Source organism: Pavona decussata, unplaced genomic scaffold (genome assembly GCF_977016875.1).
Source record: "Pavona decussata unplaced genomic scaffold, jaPavDecu1.1 SCAFFOLD_124, whole genome shotgun sequence".
Classification (NCBI taxonomy): domain Eukaryota; kingdom Metazoa; phylum Cnidaria; class Anthozoa; order Scleractinia; family Agariciidae; genus Pavona; species Pavona decussata.
Window position 1 is genome coordinate 1,903,945 of NW_028145538.1, and position 21,045 is coordinate 1,924,989.

General features: G+C 40.6%; 1 protein-coding gene across 1 annotated transcript; it reads right to left on the bottom strand.

Annotated features, from left to right (window-relative positions):
* Nucleotides 1-1,208: 1,208 nt before the first annotated feature.
* On the bottom strand, nt 1,209-19,463 carry LOC146469408 (uncharacterized). Its single transcript, XM_085123262.1, has 5 exons — nt 19,275-19,463; nt 18,488-18,766; nt 16,546-16,657; nt 3,137-3,277; nt 1,209-2,061 (listed from the first exon to the last, which is right to left on the bottom strand). Exons 1-5 carry the CDS (start codon nt 19,341-19,343, stop codon nt 1,595-1,597), a joined length of 1,068 nt encoding a protein of 355 aa, XP_084979388.1. The 5' UTR covers nt 19,344-19,463; the 3' UTR covers nt 1,209-1,594.
* Nucleotides 19,464-21,045: the final 1,582 nt, after the last annotated feature.

Genomic DNA, 21,045 nt, shown 5'->3' on the forward strand with positions numbered 1-21,045 from the left:
AACCAAAATTACTTTTTAACTGCCAAAATGTTTTTCAATATGTCCAAAAATTTTTTGCATCAGGTTGCATTGTAGGTAGATCTTGTACGTGTTGATTAAAAACATGTACGTGTTGATTAAAAACATTTCTTTAAACAATGTCATTGCTTTATTGTGATGTGTCTAGAAGATTTTATAGACTGGCAGACAGTCCATTTTTTATACGAGTTTCTAAGTTCGAATCCCATAGTTTCTCTCTACGCTTCGGTGAATCCGTTTCAGGTCACGTGGTCTGAGTGAACATCCGATACGTCACCGAAGTAAATTGACTGTGAAAGGCGTAAGAAACCGAACTTTGGGTGAAAAATTTTAAGTATCGTTCACACTACAAACCGAAGTCTGCAAATTCTTGTGGCAAATGCACGTTGGTGTGTGAAAGCCGCAAAAGTAGTGACTACTGCTGCAGCATGAAGCGGCTACTGGAGAATTGTTAATCCCCCCTGGGTGGGATGCTAGTCCATCACAGGATAACCAGCATGAAGTGACTAGTAGCATTGCTACCCCCCGTCCCCCACCCCCGCGATGGGATGCTAGTCTAGGTCACCTTTCCAGCACTTGGTCAAAATTCCCTGACTGTTCTCCGATACCTATTTACTCCTATTTACTGGGGTAATGTAAGAGTTAGGTACCGTACGCACTAGGTCGAGAAAATTTGTTTGGTTCTGCCAAAAATCTCGACAAAATCGCGTACACACTTGAAAACACCAAAATATTTGATACTGAACCCTTGGCTAAGGGTCGCCGCGCGATTTCGCAGGATGTTTGTTAAATGCATGATGTATAATGCATAACGCACAAAACATAAGGTATAATACAGTAAAACACTTTCTTCTTCTTTCTGTTTTTAATGTCCAAGTACGTTGATTGACCGGGGGAGGGGGGGGGGGGTACTCCAAAAACGTTGGGTAGGGGTGTGCGGCCCGCTTCCCAAAACCCTTACCCTATTTATGACCATAATCTGCGATTTTCCCTACCCCATTTATGACCTGAAGTAGCTTCTTCTAAAAAAAAAAAAACCAGGACTAGAGTGCAAACATCTATACCCTATTTATGACCAAAACAGCCGAAAAACCATACCCTTTGGCGCCGCACATACCTATTCAGCCCATATAACCCCCGGGGTTGATTGATTGAAGACAATTTTAACTTTTTACGATCTAAGCTGTATATAACGGGCAAACAGAATATTTTTAATTACCCAACGATGTGGACAATACTGGGTACATAATTGAAAACTAATAATACTTGCATGTATTTGTACAACCTTTTTAAAATGCAAAATATGTTTCGACAGAAACATCTATCATATAGTTACATTGCATTTATACTGTTCATGTTGCATGAGAAGATGCTCACAAGTGCAATGATCGTAACATATTTTGAATATTTATCAAAATCAAAAAAAAAAAAAAAACTCTAAAGTAAATTGAATGTCTGTTAAACTAGAAAGCTATTAAGAGAAAGGCTTTTCAAAGTTAGAGAAACAAAACCTTGTTTTACTTCTGAATCTGGATTAGACAAATATCGGTGCATGCAGTGACTTCATACTGATGGTTCATATGTACCATGCATACACATCAACACAGGTCGAACCACCGTTGTTATCTTCTGAACAATCTACGAAGTCCTGCCCAAACCAGATCTGCAACTCTTGGTACCGCAACAAGGACAATGGGCTGGAAAGGCTGCGAAAACGTAGCTCTGGGGAATTGTGTGCAAACCCTTCAAGCAAGTAACAGTAGGGTTTGTTGCAACCATTAGATGCTTGCAATTCTTCATGGGGTGGTATTATTGCTTCTCTCTTGGAATTTGTTATTATCGTCAATGACGTGGTTTTGGCGTAGTTTGAATGACGACAACCCCAGTAGGAAGGATCGAGTTTAGTATTGCACCATATGGTCCCTTTGCGGCGCACAAGCTTCATGGTCCTGACACGGCCAGTCTTGGTCATGTTGAAAGCACCATATTTGTTATCCCGAGCTCCAAAGCAAACAGGAGCTGTGTTGATTTTCTGCCAGACGTCTAAAAGTGAAAAATACATTATCAGGAATCAAGAAAATTAAGGTCCATGCCATTAATTCTAAAGTTAAAAATTGACAACGTTACGAAAATCTCGTGATGCGTATGCAATTCGGAAAATTTAACTGGACAAGCAGCATCACAGCATCACAACTAACTAACTGACTGACTGACTGACTGACTGACTAGCTGGCTAACTGATAATAATTAATAATTAATAGTTTATTTACTTATGCAGCGCCCAAAAAGGCGCCTTACAATCCAAGAAGACTAGTATTTATAATAGATATTGCTATAAAAATGCTATTTGCTATAGATCATTACAATAACAGTACTAAAATAAATAATAGTAACAAATAAATAATGAATAAATAGATGAGCTGACTAACTGACTGACTGACCGACTAAGTGCCCGAGTGACTAATTGACTGACTGACTGACTGACTGACTGACTGACTGACTGACTAACTGACTGACTGACTGACTGACTGACTAACTGACTGACTGACTGACTGACTGACTGACTAGCTGACTGACTGACTGAGTGACTGACTGACTAACTGACTGACTGACTGACTGAATGACTGACTAACTAAATAAGCAAACAAGTTGAGGAATAAATAGACAAATACATCATGGGTAGAAAATAAGGCACATCTGTAAGGGGCCAACCCTCGCACAAGCCCTCAAAGTACATTTCTTCGTGCGAATTACCCATTCAGTTTTCGTCAAAACACCTAGCTGGGGCGACTAATGTTAGGTTTCCGGTAATCGAGACAATTGCACGTTCCCTGGATCTCTCCCCTCGACCTCTCTCTTTATCGCCTTGTGTGTTCTATTTGTGAGGGAAGTCGTTGCGAGAAAAATGAACTAATCACAGACGAAAGCAAATTATGTCTGCCAGATGTCTCCAGTGTACCGCGAGAGAATGGCTTCGCATGATACAGTCTTGTAACAAATGTCCGCAACCAGTTACCTCCTGCACGACAAGACACCAAACACTAACATTACTGTATGAGTAAGGGGAGCGGGAGCAGAGATTCAAACTGTGCTGTCACTAAGGCCTGAAACTCCGTACCTTGACAGGTAGCTAGGATTGCCGGACCAGCATTTCCATCTGAGTATATCCAGTACTCGCCGTTCTTCATTTTGTTTCCCTCACTTGCTTTGATTTCGCCACAGGATTCGGCAGGAAACGCTTGCACTGAGCCTAGCGACACTGTGAGATAAAAGAATGAAACTTCTTTTAAAAGATACATATTTAGTCAGTGATAGGTACCATAACAGCCAGCCACTATCGATCCCATTCTTGTCACACAAATCTTAAGCAATTTACAGTCCTTTACCAGGGTCCCAAAATCTGGAACTCTCTCTCAATACCAATTACTTCTTCACCTAGTTTTTTTTTACCTTTAAGGAAAATAGGGTGCAGTTTTCATCTGTAAAATCGAAAATCTAGTTGACTTAGCCGCACTTACGCAGCTCCATATTTTCTATTCATTAATGACGCTCAGGATTTTTCGAGGGTTTTGTAAAATTACATTAAGCCCAATGAAAGAACGATTGGTTAGGTGGCAGGTTGTAGACATTTAAAAGGTACGTCGCATTAGTAGATTTACTCATACAAATTTGTTGAATGTCTGCTGTTCAGCACCTTATATCAAGGAAAAAATATTAGCAAACTCATATATGAAGTTTGAATGTCTGCTCTTGTTAATGGCATCAACGGTTTCCTTCCATTTTGACTCCTTCATAGCTAAAATAGACGCAATTTTCCATTTTTGGTAGCCTGGAAAAGTGCTAGGAAAGTTGACGAGAGCCTTGAGAGGCCTGGAGAGAGGCTTATATTTTGGCGCCTTTTTTCGCGGCTACCATTCGGTTGGCGTACGTGCGCATGCATGGTGGCGTCATCTCACTTTCCTCGTTTCTCGGAGGGAAAAAGGTTTGCAAGATTGTTTTGCTCTCTTATTTTTGTTATAATCTATCAAATATTTTCGCTCGCACGCGATTGGTCTAAACGCCTGACGTGACCGAATACACCCCAGCTAAAACTGGGGAATATCCGGTGTTATTACTTGGGCGGAGCCCAAGTTATAAAATAGGATTTCTTCGTAAGTCTCAAATGGCAAAGAGGCCATGTTGGCCGTATAGTGCATGTATTCACCATAAGCCGCCATTGCGGGACAAAAAACAAGGACGTAAAATCAACACAACGAACAACGTATTCTTAAAAGAAAACAGCTAGTATGTGTGTTGTCTGCTAACTCCTTTCATTGAAAGAAACTAAAGGGCAACTTTCCTTCCAGGACGGATATTTTCCAAAAGTTCGAGTTCGATTAACCTCCCTCGCAGACGCTCTATAGGCTCTTATCGATAAATCTCTACTACAGTTTGGTCTTCTACTTATGTAACAAACTTAAATCGCATTTTTCTTCTTCAAAAACGAGCTGTGCGAGCTATGACAAATTCTAATCACCTTGCACCTTCTGCACCTTTATTTGCACAACTGAATATCCTAGATATTTTTAAAGTGAATTCCTTTTATATTGCAAAATTTATGTTTTCCTATCACCAACGTTTGCTGCCTTCGCCCTTTCTAAATTTATTTCCGACTGGTGGTCAAATTCATAATTATGATACCAGAACCTCAGCTCATTTTCGACCTCACACCTGCCGAACTAATATCAAGCAATTTACTATACTCTATAGAGGGCCAAAAATATGGAATGCTTTGCCATTATCAATTACGTCTTCCCCTAGTCTATCCACCTTCAAAAGAAAGCTTCTTGATTTCCTCAGTTAATTGCATGAAACGTCCGACTCTGTTATGTTTTTATAGTCTTACCACCACCGTATGTTAAAAAATCTCAACACAATGTCTTTACTGGTCTTTAAGTCCCAACATATCTCCGAGGAGACCTCTCAGTATAAGCCCGGGGGTTTCTTGAGGTCTCCTCGCCACTTCTTACTTCTTTTACTATTTTTTTTATTTACTCTAAACTTATGTACTTGTAATCCTAGTCTATTATTCATTGTAACTTTCTATGTTTGTATGTCGTGGTGAATAAATAAATAAATAAATAAATAAATTAAATCTCCCTCCGGTATCAAACGTAATCGATAAGATCAGGCCGTAAACACTGAATTTACATACAGCCTAACAGAACATTCCATTTCTCTGGCCGCAATATAAAAAAAGAAAACGTTCAATTAACTTTAAATATTCAAGACCATTCCGTGGGTGAAAGGCTAAGGGTAAAGTCGGAAACTAAAACTAACGCTTCGAAAATAAATTTCATTCGGGGTCCAGTGTGAGCGATAAGATCTATTCACCAGAACAAATGTAAACACTGAAAGTTTGCTAATGCACAGCGACAATCAACGCTTGACGTATTAATTTCTTTATTTACGATCACTTGGACAAAGCCAAAGTGTGACCCTCCACGGGAAAACAGGGAAAAAGGTGAACGCACGGGCACGCCAAACTGACACGCTAAACAATAGGCAGTGAGTGAAATGACATGCCGGCATCTGAGCAGTGTGTCAGACTGCACGGCTAATTAAAAATTTGTTTTTGTTCGTATCGCACGATAAAAACAAAAGGTGCGTGTTGGATCGAACGATGAAGTGTGTCAAGCACAGCACCGAGTGAAATGGCACGCCAGCGAGTAAAATGGCACGCAAGTGACCAGAATGACACGGTAGCCGTGTCTAAGATTTTGAACTCTATTCAATTTACCGTTCTCTCGTCTTGTCAAACAATCGCAAACTTGATCGGCACGCGAGCTGTGTTTCATCCAGCGGTATAAACGTACGCTTACTTTAGAAACAATTAAACATTTTGACAGTACCAGGGAGCTCTTCTCAATCGAGTGTGAAACCAAAATTATTCAATTCATCTTTATTAGACGTTCTTTAACGCGGCACAAACTAACGGCGGCTACGAGAAAGTGTCAGATGACTCGTGTGCTCGTTTCGGCAAACATAAAACGCAAAAATGAAAGCTTTCAAAGGAAATTACCCTAAAAATCCGAGTTAATGTTGTGAATGAAATTTTAACTGTAGAATCTGAAAAAATCCTTCCCTCGGGGTCGAGTGATAGCGATAAGGTCGATTCATTGGAACAAACGTAAACGCCGAAAATTTGCATATTTATACCAACAACAACTGAGTACTGCAACGCTAAAGGCATTTTTATTTTTACGTTGGATAAAGCCAAAATAGCAACTTTAGCACCCGGGCTTTAGCAAAACTGAAAGCCCCTTCCGATGTTACAAAACGTAGAGAGAAGCAGTCTTTTGGATGCAGAAAGGAACTGCCACGCTGAAAATACCGGGAAGATTTCGGTCACGTGCTAGGCAACCAAAATCGTTCACGTGTATCAAGCTTCATCCGGAGACGCGGCATTAAAGGAAAATTTTTTCGGCGGTTCTTGAAGGAAAACTGGACGGTTTCTGCTTGTTATTCAATCGCCATGGGAGCTGCAGTGTCTTTCCACTTTATAAACCCAGCTTCTTTCATTTAAAAACCTTCTAAAACCTGGAAACTCTCTCTTTTGTGTCATGATGTTTTGTCCATTGGCAATCACGTAAAACCACTAAAAGAATGAACGTACACTTCGACCTTTGCGTTGCCTTCCATATCGAAAGGAACAGTGCGAGTAACTGTAGCCATAAATTGAAATACTTCATTCTTTGGTCACTCACAGAGCGTTTTGATTGTGTCATTAAAGTTCTGTCCCATTCCAGTGATTATGAAATAGATTCGTTGAGTTAACTTTTAGTAAATCGGATGTTCTGTGAGGTCTGTCTTATCACACGCGTCCCATATCGAACGCATGTCTTTTCGCACGCGTGTCATGTTTCACGTTAAGCGTAACATTTTGCGATCGTGCGCTGTTAGACGCTGTTACCAGTGAAAAAGCTGGAACATCTGTCTCAGAAAGCCCAGAAAATAAGGGTATCAGGGTGGAAAGGTACTCGGACAAATGCCCATCTTTCGCCAAAATTCATCATTACCACTGGAACCACAAATACTCCTTTGTCGCCAAAATCCATCATTATCTTAGATGCACCTCATGGTTACAAAATCCGACATGTTTAGTAAGAGTAATGTTTTATTTTGTTTGCGTGACATTTTCGGTTGAACTATATCACGTTTATGAAAGAAATGTGATGGTACATTTCCAGCCTGGTGAATGAATGAGAATGATGATTATTCTAGAAAGTGACGCAGGCATACTCGGAAAAAAGAAATCCGAGTGCTCCTATCAGGAGTCGAACCTAAGACCTTCCGATTACTACTACTAGTAATCGGAAGGTCTTAGGTTCGACTCCTGATAGGAGCACTCGGATTTCTTTTTTCCGAGTATGCCTGCGTCACTTTCTAGAATAATCATCATTCTTATATCACGTTTATCGCAAATACAAAGTGATGCCTTAGACTCTCAGCGAAATTTCTTTTATCGTTCACCTGTCATCAAAGACTGAAGTAACGTGCATGCTCAGATACTCCTAACACAACGACGGCCTAGTATACGCTCCCACAGCGTCTTTATCATTCAACACATTGTGACAATGCCCAAATATGGTCATGGTGAACTCAATATACGTCGTCCGCACATAAGAGATATCCTGCGATTGCACAAATATATCAAAATTTATGAAATAAAAAGAATTTTTTGCTTCATAGATCGATCACTGAGGTATACTAAAACAATTAGACGGCTCACTCTCAGTTTCTATCGCCTTTGATAGTTGGCTCGGGGCTTTGCCCCTCGCCAACTATCAGCCGTTAGAAACCTCGAGCTCGCCGTCTAATAGGCCTTATCACGGTTTTCGACGCCATTTTGACGGGTAGGCAAACAGGCTTGAAATAACAGTGTTTGTATGGAAATCCGATGTCAAATAATTTTCATAAAACATTGCTTCTGAAAAATTCATGAATTGGAAACTTTTGGCACTAGGAAAAGGGTTTTAAGAACAAAATTGGAGGGATGTAGCTGTGACAGAAAGCGTCCAGTCGTGTTTTGAACTTTCCATACATTTTCCTTTATTTTTTCCCGCGAACTCTGATTTTTAGTAGCAGCTCACGGCTGGTTCGCTATACAGACTAATTTCAAGCCTGTTTGCCTACCCGTCAAAATGGCGTCGAAAACCGTGATAGGGCCTATTGTTAAATATTCGTAGTTTGCGTGCGTCGGGGATAGAGAAAAATGGCAGAGCGTTTTCAAAAAGTAACGACCTCGCAAGAACACCAAACTACTAATAACGCTGTTTTATACTGAACATAAAGAAGACAACCAAGTTTGCTGTTAAGAATTTAATGGTTAGTGCAAAAACGTTTACTGCTTACCTTTCTGTTTATGAACTGGCAAATTACACTTCAGCAAAAACGTTTGATATATTTTTCGCTAGACTTTTGGATTGTCCCGCATCCTAGGGCTCAGAAATTACAAGCAGTACATGTATTTCCTTAGATTAGTTCTCGTAACCGTTAAAATAGATCTCGACTCGTCTTCAAGAGATGGAGAAAACCACCTGAGAAACTCCGAGCTCGCACTGGTGAAGTGTCTCGAGAAATTTTAGCTTTCTGGCAGACAAAAAGACGGAGTACAAAGCAATTCTTGTCAAAAGCATCCGAGCCGCTTGAAAAACCGTTTAGTTTCATAAACGATCTAGAGTTCTTGCAAGCAACAAGGTACTAGATGCGTTTGTCAAACCACTGAGGAAAGATCGTGAAATTGCTTGCGTAGTAAACAAAGAAACACTAACCCGAGAAATCGTTGAAAAGCTTTCCCACTGTGTTCAGCTCGGCCCAGCTGACACAACAAATCCTTCGCAGCTTCAAAATACTGTTTGGTTTAAGCTTTTGAGGCTAGAAATTTGTGGAAAATTTTGCCGAAGCGATTGGCGCACTAGACGAGTTCTCAATATTTGAATTTGATGCAAAACGCTATCGGTTCATTCAAACTTGAACAAAGCTGCCACTTTCATTCATGCCGGTCAGCGCGCGGGAAAATGTTACAAGTTTCTCTTTTTGACAAATAAGGATCGCCTCCAGCGTTTCAGCTATAAACCTGTGCTTTGTTATCAATGTGTTGAATAATAAAACAATTATCCTGCTCAATCTTGCGGAATATCGCCTGAGTTTAGCCAACTCGGCCTACGGCCTCGTCGGCTAAGTTCGCAGGATAATTGATAAATATTCCCCAAGTGATATTCCCCAATTTCAAAAACTTCAAGGCGCGTCAAGTTTGCAATTAAAATTGGAAATTTCATCAGTGTGCGAAGCGCACGCATTGAAATTATAATTTCACGAGCAAACCGAAATAAGATATAATAGCGTATTCTCCCCATTTTCCCGCCAATTCAAGCCATTTCAAAGTCAAATCGAGGCTATAGAGCCTCACTTCCGTGTTCTTCCCTTTCATTCTCCAAAATTGGTGAGCGCAAGGGAGCGGAAGAAGGCGAGTTGAGACGTAGGATAGGAAACAAAATCACTTTATTGTTATGTAGTAACCACTTTGCACGTGAAAAACGAATGCACTACATTGATAATAAACAATGAAGTGGTAAACGCAACAATAATGGAGTACAAACGTGCGCTCAAACATTCCCAAAGAGTGGAATATCATAACTATCAAAAAATGCATGACATGCAGCTTGAATAAGAAAAACTACAACATTGATCAAGTCACTGTAAGTCTCCATTAGGCCTCTTTCAAGGGTCTTGACTGTCACTACACATCCTAGTTGTGCTTAGCACCCGGAAGGAGGAAGCAAACCGAAACAAGATTTTGTCTCTTAAATCCCTAATATGGAACATAAATGGGTGGGACAGGGTGGGACGCTATTATATCTTATTTCGGTTTGCTCGTGAAATTATAATTTCAATGCGTGCGCTTCGCGCACTGATGAAATTTCCAATTTCACTTCACAAACCTCAATAAGATATAATAGCGTATGTTCAAAGCACCTAACCTTCCTGGAGCACCGTGGCCTGGAAGGCATCCTGTCATGTCCCCTCAGTGACAATATCCCTTAAATAGTGTCTTCTGAAAGTGGACTCTTTCTTCCACTTTGCCATGTTCATTATCTCCTGACATGAGAGCCCTTTAGCTTTGGCCTTAGAGGTTGAAGCACCTCTGGTTGAATGAGCTCGAAACTCAGAGGTGCCAACCCCTGATTCGTTCATCATTTGTACTAACCACCCAGCAATTGTACAAGGAACTACCTCCTTATGTAGTTTGATATAGCTCAACAGTAGCTGAATTTTATTGCAATCAGAGCGCCATCCTTTAGTGCATTCTAAATAACAATTTATGGTTGAGACAGCACATAAGTCAGGGTTAGTGTCAAAGGCAGTAAATGTCAACTTAAGGAGACACTGACCTTTCTTCCTAGATTTTGTTAACCGACCAAGCTCAAAGACTATGCAGTTCTCTTTTACTGTCATGTATCTTTAATCAAGAGCCCGAAGGTCAGAGGATCTGCCTGCTGAAGCAAGAGTAAGCAGCATACTCAGCTTAAGGGTCAACTGTTTGTCCGAAAGGTTGGCATCACATCCTAGAGTGCAAATATGATCTAGCACCCTGTCAACATCCCACATCACCACATACCTTGGTTGCGGTGGCCTGGCATTGAAACATGCGTTCAATACTTTGCAAACCGACTCATGTTGCCCAGCCTTACAGCCTTCAATGGACTTGTGAAATGCTGAGATTGCTGAGCGGTGGTTATTAATTGTACGATAGCATCTGCCTTTGTTAAACATTTCTGTGAGGTAATCAGCTATAGAGGCCACAGTGGAGCAAAATGGATCAATTTCTCTCTGATGACACCAGCCACACCACTGTGAACAGGCGCTATTGTAAGCGCTCGTAGTCCCCTTGCGCCAGGAGTGGGAGCTGAGTAACTCAGCAGTTTGCTCTAAAACTCCTTTTGCAAGGATGTTTTGCCTGAAACCGTCCAAGCCGCTAGTTGTAAGCTTCCTTGTAGAACAAGGGGGTGTGGCTGTTGACTGGGAGACATAAGGATGTTCTCAAGAGGGGGGAGCAGAACTGGCTGTCTGCAAGACATTTCTAGTAGAACTGGGTACCATGCTTGTGTATGCCAAGTTGGTGTTATCATAACTATTGTTGCCTGGTCTTTCCTAATCTTTGCCAGACAACGGCAAATCATTGAGAAAGGTGGAAAGCTGTAACCTTTCAGTTTCGACCAAGGAATCTGAAAGGCATTTGTTGCCTGGGCAAATGGGTCTGGAAACCAACTGACATAGTTCATCAGTTGAGCATTGAGACGGTCGGCAAACAGGTCTATCTCTTGGGGCCCCCAGAGTTGGTCTAGTGCCTGGAATATGCTGGGATTCAGTTTCCAATTGCTCGAGTCCCGGAAGTGCCTGGACTCCCAGTCTGCCTCGTGATTGTATTTTCCAGGAAGATATTCTGCTGTCAGTGTAATTTGTTTGGTCAGAGCATAACCCCTTAATTCCTGGGCTATCCCTACCAATACCGAGGATCGTGTTCCCCCCATTTTCAATACATAAGCCACTGCTGTCCTGTTGTCGATTCTCAGGTGGACATGCAACTGCCTTTCTTTGGCAGTGAAAGCTCTCACAGCAAACAACGCTGCTTTCAGCTCCAATGCATTGATATGAAGGGTGTTTGATTCCTGCTGAGACCAAAGTTCCCTCGTGCGAACCCCTTGGCAGACTGCTCCCCAGCCCTGCACTGATGCATCTGTCGTTATTACCACGTCGGGGGCTGGAGTAATTATTAACCGACCATTCCAGGTGGAAATCTGATCCACCCACCATTGAAGGTCGTTCTGACAATTCTGGTTGAGTGATACCATTGTCTCGTAACTCTTTCCTGCTAGCAGACCTTTCACTTGCAACATTTGCAAGTGTCGGTAATGCAAGGGTGCAAGGAGAACAGCCTGCATTGACGAAGTCGGTTTCCCAATTATTTTGGCTAGGGTTCTGACGGAGGCAGTTTTTTTTCCCGAATCAGGTCTCTGCAAGACTGGATGAGTTGATTCATTTTTTGCTTTGGCAATGATAAGTTCATTTCCATTGGATTTATCACAAAGCCTAGGTACTCCATGCAGTGTGAAGGATCTAACACTGATTTCTTCCAGTTGATTACAAAACCCAAATTCTGAAGTAACCAGAGGGTTGAGTCCCTGTCCCGCAATATTCCCTCCCGAGTCTGATTGAACACAATGATGTCGTCTAGATAGACAATCATCCTCAGGCCAAGTCTCGGTAACTGGGCCACCACTGGTTTCAACAACTTTATGAAGTAAAGAGGGGCAGGAGCTAGACCAAAAGGGAGGCAAGTAAACTGATACCGTGTGCCACCCCAAATGAACCTCAGGAAAGGCTGATGCTGCTGGCTCATGGGTACACAAAAGTAAGCATCTTTGAGATCTATCTTGATCATGAAATCCTTTTCCTGAATTATATGTTTGAGGAGGTGCAATCCCTCCATTTTGAAGTGTTGATACACTATGTGGAAATTCAACCTCTTGAGGTTGATCACTGGTTTGCTCCCCCCGTCTTTCTTCGGAACCAGAAATATTGGACTGATAAACTCCCCTTTCATTGGAGAGACCACCTGAATCGCCCCTTTTTGCAACATTGCTGCAATTTCCTGCTCTATGTTTTCTTTCTCTGACTGATTGTGAGATATATGAGGGGGCATATTTGTCTGGAGTGGAGTTTGTTGAAAGGGAATCACCACACCAGTGACTATTTGTAAAATGTACTGATCTTGTGTCAGTAATCTCCAATTGGTTTGAAAAAACTGGAGTCTCCCTGCCAATGGCAGAGACCTGCTTAAAACTGATGTGTCCAACTCTAGTTTTCTTAAAGCTGGTTGGATGTCTGTTGGGACTATCTGTAATGACGTCTCCAGAATTTCTTTTGCAATCTGGAGCTTTTCTTTTCGATTCAGGTGCTCTCTTTTTGACCCTGAATTTAACTGACTTGCCTTTTGGATATCCTTTGTAGTTAGAGCTCTTTCCTCGGAAGGAGACAGACTAGCCCCCACCTCTGCTCTGAAATGAGGGCCCACGACGAAAGGGCTGAGAGCTTCTGGAATCTTGCCTAGAATACCTTTTGCCTCGGGAGACCTGAGGGGACGGCCGGGAAGTGGAACCAGTAATATGGTGTGAAATCTCCTTTGTAGATTTCCTAATCTTTGTTGCTGTACGGAGAGCCTTGTAGAACTTTTTCCCAAACAAAGTCTTATGAGACTTGGTTAATGAAGTCCCGTGCTTAGTAAGAAGTTTTTTGGCTTTCTTCATGTCCCCTGTGAGGCGAAAGAGGACTGCCAGCCTACGTGTCTAAGAAAGGCTTAATTTTGCCTGTCCCAGAAGAGAGACAGACTGTTCCACCAGCCTAAGGCAGTCAAATAAATCGAGATCTTCACTGGATTCCCCAGTGCGAACTTTTTCTAAAGTAAGCCATAATTTCCCAAGTGGTCCCATGACATTAGTGAGTCGGGACTGAACCTTGGATAGATTGTTGTCACTTTCACGACCATATGACTTTCCGAGAGACTCAAATACCTCGTCCAAATAATCATCGACTGCTGGGGTTTTGAGATAATCGATACTGGGTACTGGGTTGGGATCCAGGACTGTCTCATGAATGGATTTGTCTTTCACATAAGTAGTGAATTTGTCATTCACGTATTTCACCATGCCCTTTGTCAAGTCAAGCTTGTGACAGGCTTTGGTTTCCGTGTCAAAACGCACGTATTCATCACCCTCGTGCTTCGGCGGGGTGTTGTTACCAGTATCTCGCTCAGCTAGTTTTTGACGTTTCTTGTGAGCCGTGTGTCTACTATCCGACTTGCTGGGGTCACTGTCTTCACTCGATGAAGAGCCAGACTCGCTGGAACTACTAGCACTGCTTGAGGACTCCTGACTTTGCCTCCGTGAAGCAGGTAACTGAGAGCCTTTCGACCGTTCCGTTGAAGGCGTAGAATTAACCCTCTTATCTGGGGTGTTTGCCTCATCTGAAACCGCAGTAGAAATCTCCTCGTTACCTGCCATCTGTATATTAGGTTTTCCAAGCAGGATGGCTGAATTTGCGAAGGATTCGAGCGAATTCTTGAAGCCGACGAGCAGCGGGAAGCGATCTAGCGCGAACCCATTTTGGAGAATGAAAGGGGAGAACACGGAAGCGAGGCTCTATAGCCTCGATTTGACTTTGAAATGGCTTGAATTGGCGGGAAAACGGGGAGAATACGCTATTATATCTTATTGAGGTTTGTGAAGTGAAATTAATGTCAAGATGGGGGAACGGTTTGCTTTTGTGAGAAGAATAGATAAGCCTGCTGGTCGATAAAGCAGTACCAGAAAACAACATACGCTCTAAACGTTTTTTACGGTAAGCTGTTCGTAAACGAAATGTTGAAATACTCACACTCGTATTTGCGACATTTTCTCTTAGTTTGAACTCTGTTCAACAGTCCTTGAATTAAAAATGTTGCAAAACTGATAAATGTGAAAGACGAAAAGTTTTAGCCCGTGTTATTTAAGAGTAATTATGCTTTTTTTTTCAGTCTGACGAAATGAGAATCCATCAACAAGGTATTAAACGAGTTTAATAAGCTCGAAGCTCGCTCACACGACGGCAAATATTACAGTTGTAATAGGATAGGAATTTAAATGAAGGAAACATAAATTTCAGTACCATCGCTGACAGAGTTCAAGCCGATAAATTAATGTTGCTATCAATGCTCACCTAGTCGAGATCGCTCGCGAAGACAAAATCTCGTCCACGAAACAGAAACCAGCCATGATACCCCGAGATGTCGAAATTCTCTACAAAGAGAAGCGGCTTGTCCTTCTCTCGAGCAACAAGTTCAATTCTCAGCGATGGTGAGCGACTTCGCTGCTGGCTCCATTCAATGTCAATTTAGCAAAGAAAGCGCTCTAATGGAAATCCAGCAAAAACACCGGTGGCGTCGTATTTGACTGCAGGTTCAGCCTCGATTACTTCATAGGTCCTTTTCGGCTGGTAAATTCCACAATTGTATTTTCAATATAAAGTGCTGCTCCAACTGAACACGAGATGAAGGAACAGAACGTGAGAACGACAAAGAGACGGTTGTTTCGTTGACGGTGGTTTACACGTTTTACGGAATGCGATACTTTACAGTTTTTTGCTTTCAGTGATCTTTAGCTTGTTCTCGAGATCGAGGTAGTTAAATTCCCTGTAACCTTATCGCCACTTGTATTTTGCTTTTGTCTTTCACGGAATTAAACAAGTTTCCTTTCCTTTCAAATGTTTTACCTTTTCCCCAAACAAACGCTTTCGACTGAAGCGAAATCTGACGTGGAGAAGTGGAGATTTTGGAAGCCAACTGACAAACTTTGACGTGATTGACGTATGACAGAATGGCAGATACTGCCGATTCCCGCATGTTGCGAAAAATATTAGAAGGATAATAAACACAATAGCCTCCATTTCACTTTGAAAATATGCTCAGATATTTATCCTTAGACAACATCTGCTTCTCGAAGCTCACAGTTTTCCTCGAGCTTTGCTCTCGGAAAACTGTGAGCTTCGAGGAACAGATAATGTCCGCGTACAAATATATGAGCATATTTTCGAGCCAAATTTCGTTATTGTTTATTTATTCGTCTCTTTGTGAAAAGTTGTGAACGACAGTGGACAAGACTACATTTGTGGTTCGGTTCAAAACAGCCGGAAAAGAGGACTCATTGATTGTAAGCTTTTGAGGTAGATTTAAACAAACCCGTTCTGTTAGTTAGTTTTATGTACACCGCTTCAAAAGCTTGTTTTCTTCCGATTGTTGTTTTGAATTTAGTTTGTAGATAACACATGTTTACCAAATAGAGTTTGAGAGCAGTTTGTAAGCGAAAACAACCACGACCACAAAATGTCGATAAGCTTATAAAGATTAATTTTGTCGCTGAAAACGTTTGTAGTAAGTAACACGTAGTTTTACGTCTGATGCACTCCATATTTCGAACATAAACTCGAAATGTGTAGTTTTCTTAGCAAGGGTTTGCAATTTCCTTGATGAGCATCATTTTAAAAATTCTCGACTTTATTGTGTCTAAAAATCCTTTCTTTTCTGTCACACGGTTGTTTAAAGACCTTTAAAGGCATTATTAGCTATTCGTGACTGGTTTCATATATTTTGTTTTGATATAATATTTTGAGCATATGTGTTGATTTGGAAAGAACACTTAAAGAGCATTATAAGGACAAACATAAGAAAATGGTGTGGAAAGCTGGGAGACAAGCTCAACCTTTCTTTTTTAACAGAAAGTTCCGGTATAAAAGGGGCCTGGCCTGGCCATTTTCACCTTCAGTTGTCCATAAACCATCAGAGCATAAACAACTGACAAACAACATGTGCCTTTTTCTTCAGTTTTTACCGATAACATCGGCTTAGTTTTCAGAATAATTTTTTTAAACATATTAGAACTTGATACTATAAACCTTCACAGTTTTTTCCAGTTCTTCTTCCTCGGCAGTCACAGATGTAGTCATTTTTGTCGTACAGTGGACGACATGTTCCTCCATGTATGCATGGGAAGCTCTCACAGGGACTCTAAGAAAAGTAACAATGAAAACCTTGTTGAACTATCACCAGAAAGCCCTTAGTGTTTAATTTGTGGGAAGTTTTTATTTTTTATTATTATTATTATTATTATTATTATTATTATTATTATTATTATTATTATACCGTATTCTGTAATGGTATGATTGCTTTAAAAAAATTAAGAGTTTAACATCGAGAGAAGGTGACCCCCTTTTTTTACTTCTATCAATCTGTCAATCATTTCTGTAAATAATATTTTATGTAAGTAAAGAAAAATAAGTGGAGATCTTAGCCTCGGTTTTCGCCGCTTACTCGGTTTCGACCTTGTCCTTCCCCGAGAAGAGACTTTCGGGGGAGGAGCGCGGGCTCATTTCCTAAACAGCTGCTGGTAATTGAGCCTACAAAAATCTCAAATACTTCAGTTATAAGGAACGGACCATTGCAAAAGTTATGGGGGGTGGGGACTTTTAGAGCGGCATGAATTTTTTCGTTAATGTTTCCTTGGCATGATTTTTTTTAGGCCAATGCGAGAGTATTTTTAAGGCTAATCGGCGTGCGAGAATTTTTTTTCATAAGATTTTCCCTTGCGCTAGAATATTTTTTTTGTACTTCGTCCCCACCCCAGAACCTTTCTAATGGACTGTCCCTAAAGCTAATAAAAATTGCACAGTGCGTGGCAGAAAATTTACAAGCTTATAGCTTCCGTGTGATTTTCTTCTCGATTGGCATAATTATGTTTTTCGTTGCTTGCATTCCACGTTCTTGTCGCGGACTGCGACATGGGGGTCTCAAGTTAAAATTTTATTACTCGCAATCATTTTATTTTTAGAGCTGAAACTTCGAGTGTAATTAATAAAATAACAGTTCTTTCGTTTTGTATAGTACTCTCTTCAATTTGTGGCGCACCAGGATCGACTTTTGCGGTTAAAGTTGCATGGGCGTTATTTTGACTACCAAAACAACACACACGCAGGGTGCACACAATAAAAGCCAGAAACTATATTACAATAGTTATTTTGCTAAACCTTTTTCATGTAGTGTTAAACCTTTGGATGCCTGCTAAATACATGATTAATATCAAGTAAATAGGAGCTTTTGCGCGCTTGTACTGTTTCGATGAAAATTGAAAAAATGTATTTTTAGCGAATTTTCGAACTCCATTGTAATTCTCAAAATGTAAAGCGCTTGGGGATTTCTTAATATCATTTCTTGAAATAGTTCACCCAAAGCTAGGGATTTGTGGTTGGTATCGGCCAAAATTCTTATATTTCGAATTAACTTGAGATCCTCGATATTTTCCGACATTGGCTCTTAACGGTTCATCGATAATAATGTTTTCATAAAAATTAATTTAAAACAAGCAGATTTTCAGGTTTTGGAAGATCCGCTGTGTTAATTAGAAAATTTAATGTTATTACGGTAAATGTAATCTTTTTATATCATTTGTTGCTCATCGTCTTATTTTGATCCCTGTTTGGATCTATGTTGGTGGTTTTCTGAGGTTTGGGGTAAATTTCCAAGATTACGGACCCAAGATGGTGTAATTCCCGCGTCATGAGACGTCTGGTATTACTTCCAGTTGCGGACCTCAAATGAAACATCTTTGGACGCACTATCTACCCTCCAATTGTCATTGCCAAAGCTTGTATATTTGCGAAGTTGCCACAGACTACATAAAAAATGCACGGTTCTGTGAACATTTTAAAAGAAGATTAGCGGAAACAATTTTTAGTATGGCTAACATCCCGAAAGAGCGACTGAAGTATTTTTAAACTAAAAGTAAAACTTTTGACTAACTACAGGATATTCTTAAGAAAGGCTACGATCTAATCCACCTACCGTCACGGTGTAGTGATGGAAATTGTGGCTTGACATAAAACTTTGGGAATGATTGTACTTGTCTGTTGCAAGGAGATGACAAACATGGTGGTTCGTGTTGATGTCAGGTAGAATGGCAATGTTGAAGGAGAAACACGCCATGTTGATGATGCAATCCAAGGCACAGTCGATGTAGTCTTCCACATTGATAGTGTCCAAGACATGGGAAACGTTTAACTTGTGGTTTAAGAATGCCTTGAATTTTCCGTAATGGAGATGTTGATATTCACCCCTTTGGATCTGCCGAAGAAAAATGAGAAGACAAAATTTTAGACATTATTGTAGTCCTCAGCGAACAGTCGTTCTTCAGACATCATGAGCAAAAATAGCCATTAGTCTCATATTGGCCATGAAGTCGATTGAGAGAAGGTACAAGTCAAGATCTTGTGAATTTAGGTACAATTAATAACTGATATAAGCCTGTACAATAATCAGAGTTTCCAATTGAATAGTTTAAACCAATTGCCATTAATTCGATCCTTCCTTGTATCCATTTCTTTAAATTTAAAGATAAATGAAATTAAATGATGATCACTCAAAGATCATTTTTAAAAATCGCGAATATCACACGTACAACTTCAGGGTGATGACTCTAAATATTTTAGCTTTTTTCCATTTCTCGTCATTATGAACGCGGTCTGAAACAAGAATCGTACGACGGTATGTGTCTAGTATGCAGCATGGTCATATGTGATTTGACAGCGTTTGAAAACTTATTTTTAAAATTAGTCTGGCGAAAAGGACTGACCTCTGCGTACTGTTGAGCAAACGTGGCAAATCCAAGAGCGACCAAAAGGGCTGTTACCGCAAGACGCATTTTTATCCTTTGGAGGGTGTTTACCAGAAGCGTTCTGAGAGAACGATCTTCCTCGATGCGTTTAAAACAACAGGAAAACTAAACAGGTGGCAATAAATGTTTGATGACTAATGACGCAAATTCCGTTATTAATTACTTGATTGTTGTTTGTTATGGAAACCAAACGACAAAAAAGGAATAACTTAAAAAGCTGATAAAACAAAACGAAGGAGCTAGTGGCCATCAGTCAATTTCCTTCTGAAATTAACGGTCTAGACCTTTTTAGAACTGATTTATCCTTTTAATATTTTTTGTGGTTATTTTGATACAGCTTTCCACTGCATGACCAACAACTAATAAAACCATAATAATTTCACTTTTCAACCGTAGCGTCATAATTCCTAACCAGATGTATACAATTAACGTACATAGGCTTTATGGGGCATCAAACTTGGCAACGGATGTAAACGGGATGTTAACTCACAGACCCCTTGCTGTGAACGGAAGCTATTTCTATATTTTTTATTTACTCTCCATCCCACATTTACGCATTCAAATCCTGTTTTGCATTCTTTGACTTGGTATGTTACTTCCCAAAAAAACTAGCTATAAGTGGGAAAAGAAAATGAAACTATTTTCACACGTGTTGTATCAATAATAACTTCTTTTTTTACAGGACTAAGGCAGTCTGAGGGCCAATAACTAAAATCAACCAATCAGATTACTCTATTGCCGGTCCAATATTTTGCAAGTATTGGACCGGGTATTGTCCCGAATGATCCCGCGTTGTGTTGCGCTTTCAACTTAAAATCAAGATGGCGGGCAATACAAGTTGTCAGACGCTGTTTCTGGTGCAGGCAAGAGAGAGCTGTCACATCATTCAGTGGGGAAAACCTGCATCGGTAGATTGCTTAACGCCAATTTCCCGAAAACTGCGTGATGTAGTTAAGCGAGCACAAAAATATCAAGCGCGTACAAATCGGCTTCTATAAGCCAACGTCAGATGTCGGATGCACTCAGCGGAAGAAACGAGTCAACAACTGGAAGCTCCAGCGATATAAATTTTGATGATTCCTACGATTACGTCAACTTTCCTTCGGATTTTAAGACTCAGAACGTTGTGACCTCCCTCTTCAGTTGTTCAGGTTGCTCGTCAAGCTCATACACTCTTGAAGCGTCTCAGCTGGTTGACTTCGTTGATGCTAACATAAATAATGTTTAATCCATAACGGGCTGCACATTCCAGTTCATGACAGGGCTGGTTAAACATGTCAATAAACCAATTCTATTTAAGCGACCAAGAAGGCTCTTCATTGAAAGCGACCACGAAGATTGAATTAAGTTTGTGTATTTCTGACTCACCCTCTCGTGTTTGTTGACTGCTTCTTCCTAACGATCAACCTTGCCATGACGATTTTGCCATTTACTTGAGTTTCGACATGCCAAACGGGCCGTTCATTTAAGACGTTAATTATCCAGGTGTTAAAAACCACAAAGCGTTAAACCAGTCCACTTTGTTAAACTAGTTCTTTCCTCGTTGAAAGATTTTCGTAGAATCCCTGAAAGCTATTTTCTTTCGAGAGTGAGTTGAATGAAACTGGAAAGTGGGCTTCCTTTACAGTTTTGACAGTTTCCTGTCACGCATGATAGATTTTTTACTAAAATTATTTTATTGGTTCACTTTAAAGTACGTGAAACTGATTTCTGCACTGTAATGGCTTAT